This window comes from Sorex araneus, chromosome 1 (assembly GCF_027595985.1).
Source record: "Sorex araneus isolate mSorAra2 chromosome 1, mSorAra2.pri, whole genome shotgun sequence".
In the NCBI taxonomy this organism is placed as follows: domain Eukaryota; kingdom Metazoa; phylum Chordata; class Mammalia; order Eulipotyphla; family Soricidae; genus Sorex; species Sorex araneus.
The window spans coordinates 291,635,750-291,649,220 of NC_073302.1; the positions used below are offsets into that span (position 1 = coordinate 291,635,750).

General features: G+C 56.3%; 1 protein-coding gene and 1 long non-coding RNA gene across 2 annotated transcripts in view; one reads left to right on the forward strand and one right to left on the reverse strand.

Moving 5' to 3' along the window:
- The window catches only part of CLYBL (citramalyl-CoA lyase), a 156,521-nt gene that overhangs the window by 117,133 nt on the left and 25,917 nt on the right, over nucleotides 1-13,471 (forward strand). Inside the window, exons 3-4 of the mRNA XM_055119956.1 lie at nucleotides 7,876-8,064; nucleotides 12,264-12,365. Coding sequence (XP_054975931.1) covers nucleotides 7,876-8,064; nucleotides 12,264-12,365 — 291 coding nt within the window. The remainder of the gene's footprint in view (nucleotides 1-7,875; nucleotides 8,065-12,263; nucleotides 12,366-13,471) is intronic.
- LOC129399621 (uncharacterized) overlaps nucleotides 12,390-13,471 on the reverse strand; it is a 68,486-nt gene continuing 67,404 nt past the window's right edge. Inside the window, exon 3 of the long non-coding RNA XR_008627201.1 lies at nucleotides 12,390-12,826. This is a non-coding gene — a long non-coding RNA (uncharacterized LOC129399621). The remainder of the gene's footprint in view (nucleotides 12,827-13,471) is intronic.

Genomic DNA, 13,471 nt, shown 5'->3' on the forward strand with positions numbered 1-13,471 from the left:
TCCAGAGTACGTGTGTGTGTGTGTGTGTGTGTGTGTGTGTGTGTGTGTGTGAACATCTTCCAACTCGGCAACATAAATGAAAGCACAATTTTTCCAAAGAGGCTAAGGACTAGAATAGACCTTTCTACAAAGAATGGCGGCAGGCGGCCAGGAAGCACACAGGACTAATCCCGGCCCCCTCAGTCACCAGAGAAATGCAAATCAGGAGCAGGAGCAGATACCCATCACGCCCGCGAGGGTGGCTATTATCAAAACCAAGCAGCTTTGCAAACCAGCAAATAATAAGTGTTGGCAAGGATGTGGAGAAATTGGAGTCCTTTTGCAGGGTTGGTGGGAGTATGAAATGGGGCAACCACTGTGGAAAGCTTGGCAGCGTCTCAAAGAGCTCGAGAACCACTGTGCGTCCCGGCAAACCCATTCTGCGGTAAATACCTCAGAGAACGGGATGCGGAGGTAATTGCATGCTCCCGCTCACGGCTGCACGCGGCGCCACTCACGAGAACCCAAAGGCGGGCACAGCCTGGCACACCGAACGTGTAAGCAGAAAGAGTCACGGACATAAAATAGAACGTTATCAGCCATAATAATAAGGGAGTTCTGACCCAGGCAACAGCGTGGGTGAGCCTGAAGATATGATTAAGCCAAGCGTAATAAGCCGGACGCAGAAGGGCAGGTCGTGTGTTACTTCACGCATGCGAAATGCCTCCAAGAGGCAAACTCGGAGACTCCTTTGGATTACAGGTTAATGGAAGTGGGGCTGGAGCGATAGCACAGCGGGTAGGGCGTTTGCCTTGTACGCGGCCGACCCGGGTTTGATTCCCAGCATCCCATAGGGTCCCCTGAGCACGGCCAGGAGTAATTCCTGAGTGCATGAGCCACCTGTGCATCACAAGGTGTGACCCAAAAAGCAATAAATAAATAAATAAATAAATAAAGGTTAATGGAAGTGGGGTCAGGAAGGGGCAGGGAAGAGGGGGTCGGTGTGGAACAGGTACAGGCTTTCCTTGGGGGGACAGAGAGCGAGGGATTTGAGTAGACACCCCTCCCTCCCTCTCTCTCTCCTCTCTCTGGTTTTAGGGTCACACCCAGCAATGCTCAGGGGTTACTCCTGGCTCCGTGCTCAGGGAATTACTCCTTTTGGTGCTCAGGGAACCGTAGGGGATGCCAGGGATCCAACCTGGGTGAGTCGCATGCAAGGCAAGCGCCCCACCAGCTGTACTGTTCCTGGCTCCACAGAGACATTTCTCTGGAGGGCTTCAGGGGGGGTTGCCTTGCATGCAGCTGGCCTGGGTTCCGTCTCTGGCACTGCATATAGTCTCCCAAACCACACCAGGAATGACATAGAGCCAGGAGGAAGCCCTGAGCACCAGCAGGTGTGGCCCCATTTCCCGATACCCCCTACCCCCCCCAAAAAAAAGAAATTAGAGGGGCTGGAGCAATAGCACAGCGGGTAGGGCATTTGCCTTGCACGCGGCCTACCCGGGTTCGATTCCCAGCATCCCATATGGTCCCCTGAGCACCGCCAGGGTTAATTCCTGAGTGCAGAACCAGGAGTGACTTCTGTGCATTGCTGGGTGTGACCCAAAAAGCAAAAAAAAAAAAAAAAGAAATTAGAGGGTCTGCAAGGGAGGTCTGTATACACCTCACACAGCATTTCACGTCTCAGGCCTCAGTTGGCCTTGAGTGGGCCCCGCGGTGTCCCCAGGAGAGGCCGGGAGCAAATCCGCCTGCTGCTGCCCCAAATCCGCTCTAGGTCATGCCGGCCCCTTCGCCGCACGGATTCCATCGGGCCGAAGTGAGAGCGGTTCTGGAAGCATCCAGAATCCAGACACCTCCCTCCCGCCCGGGTTTGCAAGTCCTGGCGGCCCCTCCTTAGGGTCCAGGCTTGACCTGGACAGTCCCCGGCACCAGAGCCCCGCAGTCTCGGCCAAGTCACGTGGACGCCCTGCAGCGCGGTGCCCAGGCACTGGACAGTCCGGCCCGTGTGCTCGGCTGGGCGGGGCGGGGACACGGCCGGGGGGCGTTCCCTCTGGGCTGTGGGGGCGGGGCGGTGTTTATACCCCCAATGGTTTATAAATAAGCCCAAGGGGCACCTCGCGGCTGTCGCCCCCCCCCCCCGCGTCCCCGCCCCCCCGCCCAGCGCCGCCACCCCGGCCTGCCCTGCCTCTTCCCATCCGGCCCTTGTCCCTGCGAGTCTGGAAGTAATGAACCGACCGCTGGGCGGCCGCCGCGGAGCCCGGGCCCCCACGCCACCGTGCTTCACACTCGATTTATTCTCCAGATGGCGAGGCTGAGCCGCCCGCCGCGGGTGTAAACGCGGCCGGATGCTGTTTTCCCTGCAGATCGGGTCCCTCGGAGCCCGCGTGCGCGCAGGGCACCTCCTCGGCTGTCCTGGGTGCCAGCGGGACCAACTGCCGGCACCTGTCCCCCTCCCGCCCCCTGCACCCCAGGGCAGCCGGGAGACGCTCAAAGGCTGAGAAAGAGCCTCTGCAGCTGCCCGACCCGGGGCCCACTGCCCAGCCGCCGGGTGCGGGGGGGGGGGTGGGGGGGCCACCTTTGAGGATAAATGTTCTAAAGCCATCACAGTGCCCCGCCCCAAGCCCCCCATCTCCCACACCCTCTAGCACTTTTTTTTTCTTTTTGGGTCACACCCAGCGATGCTCAGGGGTTACTCCTGGCTCTGCACTCACGAATTACTCCTGGCAGTTCTTGGGGGGGCCATATGGGATGTCGGGAATCGAACCCGGGTTGGCTGCTTGCAAGGCAAACACCCTACCTGCTGTGCTCTCTCCCCAGCCCCAAGTGCCCACTCTCTCTCTCTCTCTTTTTTTTTTTTTTTTGCTTTTTGGGTCACACCCAGTGATGCTCAGGGCTTACTCCTGGCTCTGCACTCAGGAATTACCCCTGGCCGTGCTCAGGGGACCATATGGGATGCTGGGAATCGAACCCGGGTAGGCCGCGTGCAAGGCAAATGCCCTACCTGCTGTGCTATCACTCCAGCCCCACGTGCCCACTCTCTTAAGCTTCCTCCTGGGGAAAGGTGGCCTCGGGACTGTTCCCCCCCCCCCCGCGCCCCCCCTCCCCCTCCACCGCCAGGCTGCCAGACCGCAGGGGTACAGTGAAAGAAACGGTCCTGGCCAGCCACTGGGGGGTGGGGCACATGTCAAACACTGCAGGGGGCGGGCACAGTTAAAATGGGGCTCCTCTTCCCTCGCCATTGGACAACCTGTTTCACTACTCAGACGTGAGCCGCCTCCTCCCCACGCGCCCCCAGAAAGGTCTGTCCCGGGCCTCCCTCTTACCTTCTTGACTTTCTCTGCGGAATGTTCTCTCCCACCAAGGTCATCTGCTCCCCCCAATAAGGCGGGGACTGTACAGGGCAGCCTCTCCCTCATCCATCTAGTAAGATGGGGGGGCAGGGCGAGACATGAGAAAGAGGGACGAGAAAGGAGGAGAGACGGATGGCCGGGTGGCCCAATGGTCAGGCATTGGCGAGGGCGGGGAAGGCAGGCAAAGGGGGGAGGCTTGCATTGGGGGCAGCTGAGAAGGGGATAAGCAGAAGCCCTTTCTCTGCCCGGGGAGGTAGTGCAGGGAGGTCGCAGGGACACAAAGGTGGTACGATCCAGGTCAAGGCTTGCCTTGTACCAGGCTGATGCAGGTTCGATCCCCGACACCACCCCCTAGGGCTCCGCCCCTCAGGAGTGACCCCTCTGAGCTCAAAGCCGGGAGTTATCCCCAGACACCACGAGCTATGGCCCCCCAAAATGAAAATTTTTTAAAAAACCCTTTCTCTTCACAAGTGGGTGGACGTGGCTCGAGCAAGTGCCCAGTCGATTGTTCTTGGAACGCCGACAGATGGTATGTTTGCTACACGCTGACATATCTCATCGTTCAAACGCCGACGGGGCGGAGAGCTGGCGTGCTCGCAGCTGGTGTTGACTCCGTGAGGGTCTGGTGTTTCGGGAGCAGAGGGACGGAGACTGAGTTTACAGAAACTACAGTAGTCAGGGCCCAGAGTCTCGTCCAGCGAGCGGGGACGGCGTTTCCCTGGCATGCAGCCGACCCGGGTTTGATCCTCAGCATCCCATAGGGTCCCCCGAGCCCCACCAGGAGTGAGTGCAGAGTCACAAGTAAGCCCCGAGCATCGCCCGGTGTGGCCCCAAATCCCAAAACAGGGGCTGGAGCAATAGCACAGCGGGGAGGGCATTTGCCTTGCACTCGGCCGACCCGGGTTCGATTCCCAGCATCCCATATGGTCCCCTGAGCACGGCCAGGGCTAATTCCTGAGTGCAGAGCCAGGAGTGACCCCTGAACATCGCCGGGTGTGACCCAAAAAGAAAAAAAAAGCAACCAAATCCCAAAACAATAATAATCATTGAAAAAATAAAATATACTGCAGCAATCAACAGCCTATTAATAAGGTAACTGTGTGGCAATTTACCTCAAAATCATCTTTTTTTTTTTTTTTTTTTTGCTTTTGGGTCACACCCGGCGATGCTCAGGGGTTACTCCTGGCTCTGCACTCAGGAATTACTCCTGACGGTGCTCAGGGGACCATATGGGATGCTGGGAATCGAACCCGGGTCGGCCACGTGCAAGGCAAAATACCCTTCCTGCTGTGCTATCACTCCAGCCCCTCAAAATCATCTTAAAAAAAAAACTGGGGGGGGGGGAGCGGTACAGAATGAAGATGCAGGAAGAGCTTAAATTCTAATGCTGAGCCAGATTTTTAAAAACTGAAGCAAGGGCCTAATGCAGTGGGAGCCCTCGCAGCTCGTCGGTGCAAGGCGGGCAGTCTGATGGCGTTAGGCCCGCTCGGGGGACGAGGAGCCCGTTTGGGCAGGGCTGAGTGTGAGTGAGTCGGCGGGAATGTGCGGAAACCATGGCGATGTGGCCGGGATGGACATTGCCAGCAGGCCGGGAGCTCCCGGGAGCTCTGGACAGAGAGACAGTCCCCGTTCAGGTCCCAGGGAAGCCAGCACCCGAGCCGGGGTTGGTTTGACACCAGCACAAACTGTCTCGGAAGCTGGTTGTTGCCAGCCCCTCTCCCCGCCCCCTCCGGAGTCTCCAGGAGAACTCGGAGATGAATGAATCTCACAGAGACAGCTTGGATGTTGGCCTCAGAGCCTTTCACGCAGCTGACTCGGGCTTGATCCCTGGGTGCCCGGCCAAGCCCCGCCAAAGAGGTTCCTGAGTGTAGAGCTGGGAGTAAGCCCTGAGCATCACCAGGTGTGTCCCCGCCCCAACCCCCCCAAATCAAACAGTTTGGCTTTGAAAAATGCATTTCGGGGACCTGAGAAAGAGCCCAGGGCTTGGGTGCTGGCAGGCGGCAAATGCTGCAGGCTGCTGACCCCAGTCTGCGTCCCGGCACTCCTTATGGTCCCTCCAGCCCTTGGGGGTGACCCGAGCCAAGAGCGAGGGCTGAGCACTGCACAGGGGGCGGCCCCGGGAATCCACCAGAAATGCACCCGGACGTGGCGTCCACTCCGTCCTCGCGCTCTTTGGAGACTGTCTGCCCTGTTGAAAGGAAGACACTCGGGCCTGGGCTTCATCTTCCTCCGCCCAGGGGGCTGGGCACAGCTAGCCCGTGCGTGCCGCCGGCTTCTCTGCGCTCCTCTCCGACCGCGTGGCCGTAAGGACAGGAAACGGCCGAGTTTAGTGGCCGGAGACTAGCCAGCCACGGTGCTGCAGACCTGACGCCTGCTGGCCGCTACCTCAGCCTCTCTCACTCACGCTGGCCTTCCGGGGGGAGGCGCAGAGACTGCAGAGCCGTCCTGGACCCAGGCTGGGGGTCTGGCTCTCCTCTGACCCCCCCGGCTCGAAGCCTCTCCCGTCCTCCCGCTGCCGCACTCAGACCGCGCCGAGATGCTTTCCCGGCTCCCACCGGGGCCCGGGCCTGTGGCCGTTTGGTTTCCGTCCACAGCCCCGGCTCGTCCGGTGCAGGGGACTCTGCGCCCGCGGGGACTGGAGCAGGGAATCCCGTTCCGCCTCCCCTCTGCTCTTCTCCTAGGCCCCGCTGGCCAGGCGGCTGTAGGACGTTAAGATTTTTTTTCTTTTTCTTTTTTTAACCACCTTCATCAGCAGCGAGGAGCTTTAAAGTTTTATTAGCGTCGTAAAATGCCTTCCCCCCAATGAAACCACTTTTGATACTGTTCATTCTGACAAGGAGAATTGGTCGAGGGTTGTTGGTAAGGTGGAGGAATTTGTTTTTGAAACTGAAATTGGCAGGAAGTAATGACCCCAAATTCTTTCTCTTGCCTCCAACCCCCTCCTGCTCTGCTCACTCCTCCTCTTCATCCCCCTTCCCATCTTCCTCACCCCCAGAGCACAGGCTGGGAACAAGGGGTCTGGATTCCTGTTTTTCAGGAGACCATCCAAACCCTTGCAGAATTTCCAGCTCTCTCTCTCTCTCTCTCTCTCTCTCTCCCTCTCCCTCTCTCCCTCCCTCCTTCCCTCCTTCCCCCCTCCCTCCCTTCTTCACTGCCTCCTTCCCTCCCTCCCTCCCTTCCTTCTTCACTGCTTCCTTCCTTCCTTCCTTCCTTCCTTCCTTCCTTCCTTCCTTCCTTCCTTCCTTCCTTCCTTCCTTTCTTCTTCCCTTCCTCCTTCCCTCTCTCCCTCCCTTCCTTCTTCACTGCTTCCTTCCTTCCTTCCTTCCTTCCTTCCTTCCTTCCTTCCTTCCTTCCTTCCTTCCTTCCTTCCTTCCTTCCTTCCTTCCTTCCTTCCTCCCTTCCTCCTTCCTTCCTTCCATCCTTCCTTCCTTGTGCAGGGGAGCATATCCAGTGGTGCTCAAGGCTTACTCCTGACTGCACTCAGGGATCACTTCCGGTGGTGCTTGGGGGACAGTGTGGGATGCCAGGGATGGAACTCGGGTCGGCCACATGCAGGCACTTGCTATCTCTCCAGCCCCCTTCTAGCTTTTCTTAACGGAAACAGCAGCCTACTCAGAGAGGGGTGCACATTTGGCGGGAGCGTCGCTGGGGAAGGTTCTGCGGAGGCCAGAGGTGCTTGCTTTGCCAGCCCGCTAGACGGGTTCACATCCAAGCCTGGCATCTGCTGGGTGGTCCCCGAGCACCTCCAGGGGTCACCTTGAGCCTCTACACCTACCCCAGGCTCTTCTTCCTCTCATTATCCCCCTCCTCCTCACCAAACACACGTGCACAGGAGCGCGCGCGCGCGCGCACACACACACACACACACACACACACACACACAGGATTTTCCCCCTCACGTCACCGACCTCACAGTTGAGATTATCCTTATCAGTGTAACTTGTTTCTTGTACTTATTTGAAATCTTGGCTCAGTGCCCGGGGGGTGGGGGAGCAGTCGCTTTGAGTAGTGCTTAGGGGACCAAGGGGTGGGGGTCTGGGGTAGGGGCGGGTGGCAGAGCCAGGTGCCCTGCGTGGTGAAGCTCTCTGGCTCTCTGGTACAGGAGAAAAACGCAAGCAGTGGGTTCAGATCCATGCTCGCCCCTTTTTGTTTTGTTATTTTGGGGGGGAGGGCACACACCTGGCTGCAGTCAGGGCTTGCTCCTGGCTCTGTGTTCCCAGGAATCACTCCTGACCGGGGCTCGGGGGGTCCTGTGGGATGAGAGGCGTGGACCCCAGTCGGCCACATGCTAGGCCGGCACCATCCCCGCTGTGCTGTGGCTCTGCCTCCTGGGTCTCCTCGGGCTGGAAGGCAAGGTTGGCTCGCCAGCCCGCCCTGCCCTGTGCAGGGGTGCGGCCGCCTGGGCCTCCCCCGCGGCCACGGTTGGCTGACCCGACCCAGGGCAGGAACAACACCTGGCGCCCCCTTTGGTGGCTCTCTGGCCCGTGGGGCCAGAGAGAAGCAGATGAGAAGCGGATGGAGGGGACGCCTTCGTTGTTGCCTGCAGGGGGAGGCGCGCTCCAGGATTGTGAAGACCCTCGAAGGCTTCGACCTGGGCGCGACGGAGAAGTGCGTGAGGATCAACTCGGTGTCCAGCGGCCTGGCCGAGGCGGACCTGGAGAGCCTGCTGCAGTCGCGGGTCCTTCCTGCCAGCCTGATGCTGCCCAAGGTGGAGGGGCCGGAAGAAATCGAGTGGGTGAGTGGCCCTGGGGCGGGCTGTGCGCTTGGACGGTCGGACCCCACGCAGAAAGGAAACTGAGGCCCCACACAGCCCCCTCCGCCCCCTCCACCCCTGGCGGGGACACCGCTCCTAGGGAATGACACTTCACAGGTCCAGTGGGGACGCTTTGCGCCCCCCTCGTACCCCCCGTGGCCCCCCCAGCAGTGCCGGGAAAAGCACATTAGCAGCAGAGACAGAAGGAAGCTGGAGGGGCCGGGGTCACTCGTTAGGGCGGCCAGGGGCTCAGACAGGAAGCCCTTAACTAGTGCTTCTAACGAGCGCAGACCCAACTTCCTGCGCAGGCCTCCCTGGCCCGGGCAAATTGCTGGCAGGTGTGTGGTGTTTCGGGACCCAGGGTTGGGCCCATAAAGCCCCGAAATGGGAAAGGGTCGGCACATCAAATTACTTGGGAAAACCTTGAAATGGGTCTAATTAGGCTATAATGATTTTCACTGTGCAGTGGGGACCGGGCAGGTGGGGGCGCTCGATTTACTTCGGGGGTCGCACGAGCCCCCAGATAGCTGCTGAACGACAGGGTGCCCCCTGGGGACCCCTCCAGGGAACAGAGACCGTGACGTGCATGCATGCATGTGTGTGTGTGTGTGTGTGTGTCCTGGGACCCTGTGGGGGACGCCATCTGGTGCCATCCTGAGCTCAGGAGTGCTGGTGTCATGACTGACATAGTGACATTGAAGGGACCTGCCCGCCAGGATTTGGTGTGAAGGGTACTCGGGGCCACTCCAACAGTGCTCAGGGCTGACTCCTGACTCCGTGCTCAGGGCTCACTCCTGAACAATTCCAGGGTCCCCCTTGCAGGTGGTCACCTGGGCTTCCTAGCACTGTGGCCCCTGCCACAGGTGGCCCTGAGCACCCACCTGTGGGTCCCACTCCAGTGAGGCCAGCCCCGGAAACCATCTCCCCAACCCCCCAAAAGGGAATGTAAAATCATCTCACGCGTTTGGAGAGTTGAGATGATATTTCTGTGCTCGGGGCTGAATCAGATACATGGTGTAAGTGAAATCCACCGGTTCCCAGCAATCACTGTCACTGTCATCCCGTTGCTCATCGATTTGTTCGAGCGGGCACCAGTAACGTCTCTCATTGAGAGACTTATTGTTACTGTTTTTGGCATATCCAATATGCACGGGTAGCTTGCCAGGCTCTGCCGTGCAGGCGTGATACTCTCAGTAGCTTGCCGGGCTCTCCGAGAGGGGTGGAGGAATCGAACACGGGTCGGCCACGTGAAAGGCGAACGCCCTACCGCTGTGCTATCACTCCAGCCCTTCCCAGCGATAATAATAATATTATTATTATTGCTTTTTCGGTCACACCCAGCGATGCACAGGGGTTACTCTTGGTTTTAGCACTCAGGAATTACTCCTGGCGGTGCTCAGGGGCCCATATGGATCTGGGAATCAAACCCGGGTCGGCCGCATGCAAGGCAAGTGCCCTACCCACTGTGCTATCGCTCCAACTCAGTAAATAATAATAATAATAATATATCTAATAAAAATAATTTTCCTTCTATGGCCCTTCCTATCCTTGTTTCTTTCCATTGACCTTCCCCCACCCCATCCTGTGACCCCCCCCCAGTCCTCCACCCAGACCCCCTCTTAGGTGCTCTTCACCCGTGGCTCCCCATGCTACCCTGGAGCCCCTCAGCAGACCCTGGTGGAGACCCTGTGGTATTCCACCTTCCCCAAACCCCTTTAACACCCTAAACTGGATTCTCTCCCCCTCCCCCCGCACCCACCCTGGGAGGGGTCTCTGGAGTTGCTTTCTCTCTGGGGGGGGCCCCAGCCCACACCCCCCCACACACCCCACAGTGGAGACAGAGCCTCGTGGGGCTGCGCCCTGTGTCCTGTTCCCACCGAGGGGTCCCCATTAGCACCCCGGCCCCGCTTGAATCTGGCAGGGGAGGACCCCGGGCTGGCCGGCTGTGGGTTTGCCGCCCCCCCTCCCCCTCCCCCTCCGTGCCCCGAGCTGCGCGGGACCTGCTTGTTTGCTTTTGTGAGCGGCTCTGGGCCGGCCTTTTGTCGCTAGTGTGGGTTCGTGTTTCACTGGCAAGGGTTATCGGACTATAACAAGTGTGACTCGCTCCCTTTGTGGCGGGACAATTGTCCCACAAATCCCGAACAGTATGCATTCTTCCAGCCCACTCTTGGGTGCTCGCGGGGCTGAAAGCATCGCCAAGCCGGGGACTTCATCTCCTCCCCGCGGTCTTTGTGATTCACCCCACCCCACCCCACCCCTTCCCTTCCTCTGCCCCCCACCCCCCACCCCCCTCCGTCCCCCCCCTGAAATGAACACTTTACCAGGCCGGAAACATTTAATCGTCTCCTTTTGAGAAAAATTAATTGAAACTTCTCCACTAGTTACCTTTTGTGTTGGTACTTAATGCAATTTTTTTTTTTGGAGAAAGCCGGGGGAAGAGGAGGAGGAGGGTGGAGGAAGGGTCCGAATATTTCCTCTGGAAAGGCCCCCGTTGGCTTCAAAACAAAAGGCAGATTTCCACCACCACCTCCTCAAAGAATAAAAACTGGGTTATCAGATGAGTACCTAGGGTTAAACTTTATGGCATTTGGGGAGTCGGCAGAATATAACCAGTGTTGGCTTGGATTTCTTTTTTTTTAACGATGAAAATAATGATCCCTGGACTGTCTCTGTAACCCTCGAAACTGCTGCTATTTCACGACAGGTTTTTCTGGCTTAAATTTGACCTCGGCGATGTTTTATTCCCGGCTACCTGGGATGCACAGGAGCACCTCTTGGAGTTCCTCCTTCCCTCGCTAACTTGCTCAGAGGTCGGGAGGGGGCTGCAGGAGCGGGAGCCACTGGGAATAATTCTTCATTACTGAAAGCTGTGATTTATTTTAGCCTAATTGTAAAGTTACTGCAAATTGCTCAAAAGCTTTTTAAAGATCCCAGTGATTAGGTTTTTTTTAGGGGGGGGCGGTATGGACCGCACGGGCAAGAGGGGCTGCTAAAAGGGGAAATAACACGTCTAATCCTGCTTGTGCTAAATAGACTGCAGGCTTTTAAAATGAGTTTCCTTTCTATTAGTCCGAATATTATGCTAAGCCTTAAGCATTAGTTTTTTTATGTTGCTATGGCAGCCCTGTTCCTGCGGGGTGGTGACCTAGGATGATTACAGTACAAAGCTTATAGGGTCTTGAAACCCCCTTTGAAGATGAAAAGTCTTTGATGGTTTATATTTATGCAAATCTCTTAGATATGATTTACCCAACTGAGACTGAATGGAGAGATGATTAAAATTCCCTTTTCCTTTGATATCCATTAATGGCTGAATATTCCTTAAATTTAAAATGGATAGATATGTTTTCATCTTTATTTACCAAAAAATATCTTTATCATACCTGAGCGGGTTGTGGTGGTTTGGGGTTTGTTTTTTTTTTCTTTTTTCTTTTTTCTTATCTTCCCATATCTTATTAGATCTAGATAGACATAATGGATTTACAATTTAGAGTGTGGTGTTTTTTTTTCTCCCCCTTTTGAAAAAAAAAAGGGGGGGGAGGGAGGGAATCTGTGCGCGAGCTTTTGTATGTTTCCAGATGATGGATTTTGGCATTTGGGCTACCCCACTGGCAGCTCGCTGTGAACTGGTCTCATGGAAAAAATTGGCAAGCCTTGGGCTTCAAAGCATTAGACTTCCTTTTTTAAGGTCTTTCTAGGTAAGCTAAAAAATCACGGAGAAAAACCGCGGGAACAAAGGGTAACGGGGCTCTGCTGAATAATGTGGGGGTCCCCGCGCCACTCAGCACACGTCAGTGTGGGACCCCGGAGGAACAGAGTGTGACAGGTAGAGCGTGGTTGTTTTGTTTTGGGGACCCCCACGCCCCACCCCGAGCCCCCACACCCGAGCAGAGGAGGGAGCTGAGGTGATTGTGCAGATAACCACGGGAAGAGTTTTCAACCTTCCAGTGCTGACCAGACTCCTGGGCCTGCTAGGAAGGGGCAGGAATGACACTTGGGGTTAACTTCCTTACCTTTTCCTTCCCTACTCTTGAAAAAGTATTATTATTATTATTATTATTATTTATTCCTTTATTTTTGGTTGAACTTAAGGTCCAAGACTGAAATTCTTGGTCTGCTCCTTCCTTCCAAGGCAGAATATCTCCCCCCCCCCGACTCACTTATGACTCTTTTGATTTCAGTTTTCAGACAAATTTTCATTCTACTTAAAAGGCCGAAAACTTGAACAGCCAATGAACTTAATCCCTTTTGTGGAAACTGCCATGGGTTTGCTCAATTTTAAGGTAAGAAAGCCAGGACACGGCTAATACGTGAAGTCCTTTCCTGTATTACTTCAAGAGTCCCGTTTTTTTGCTTTCCATTTTAGCATGGCCTTGAAGGATTTCTCTAGAAACATTTACAAGCGAGCGGGATCCCGAGGGACCATTTGGTAGCCGGGAGAGGCCCCAAACCAGGTTGCAAGGCAGCTTGAAAAACAAAGAAATAAGCCAAGTAGCAAGGGGAAACTTCCCAGCTCTGAGCGTGTCCCCGAGACGCGACTCTCATCAGAGCAGAGCTTTTCATTAAATAATCACTGTAAATAGACGCTTTGGCGTATTTCCTTTATAGATTAAATTGTACGTGAAATTTTGCCACCCTTGCTGAATTAACTTTGATTTATTCTTTTGTCACCGTTTGCCTTTTTCATGGGGTGGGGGGGCGGGTGGGTGGAGGAGAGGAGGCTCTGTCTCCTTTGCAGCATCTCCTGTGGAGGGAAAAAAAAAAAGATCACTATTTGTAAATTAGCCCACACGAATCATATGTAGCCGATTATTTCAAATTGCCATATTCGGACCTAAAATCTATTCCAACGGGGCCTTCAGGGGAGCTGTGCCGAGCCAGGCTCTGCACCCTTGGATGGTCGCATTCTCAGCCACCTTCCTCCCCCGTCAGCCCCTTTATGAAGTGATCGTTTAAATTGTTCTCCAAAAGAGGCTCCTCCGAGCTCCACCTGCCCCGGAACATCCGCGCAGCCCCTCCGTGGCGGGGTCAGGAGGGAAGCAAATCCCTAGAAACAAAGGGAAAGAGAGAAAAAAAAAAAAGGGGGGGAAAGAGAAAGTTGAGCTGTCCCTGGGAGATAGTGCAGAGGCAACGGCGGCGGGCAGGCAGGAAGCTTGGAGCCCGCCTGCCTCGGTGGGCTGGGGGGTGCGGGGCCGGGGGGTGGGACAGCAGCTGTGTCCGGAGCCTCAGGATCAGCCGGGGCACCCACAAATCCAGCCAGCCCACCCCAGGAGTCTCAGAGTAGAACCCGAGCAACAGCCCCCGGCTGCCACCCGACGCAGACACCCCCACTTGTGTTCCCAACGCTGCTTTGTTGCTTCATCGTGCAAATCTACCACCTTACAGAGCA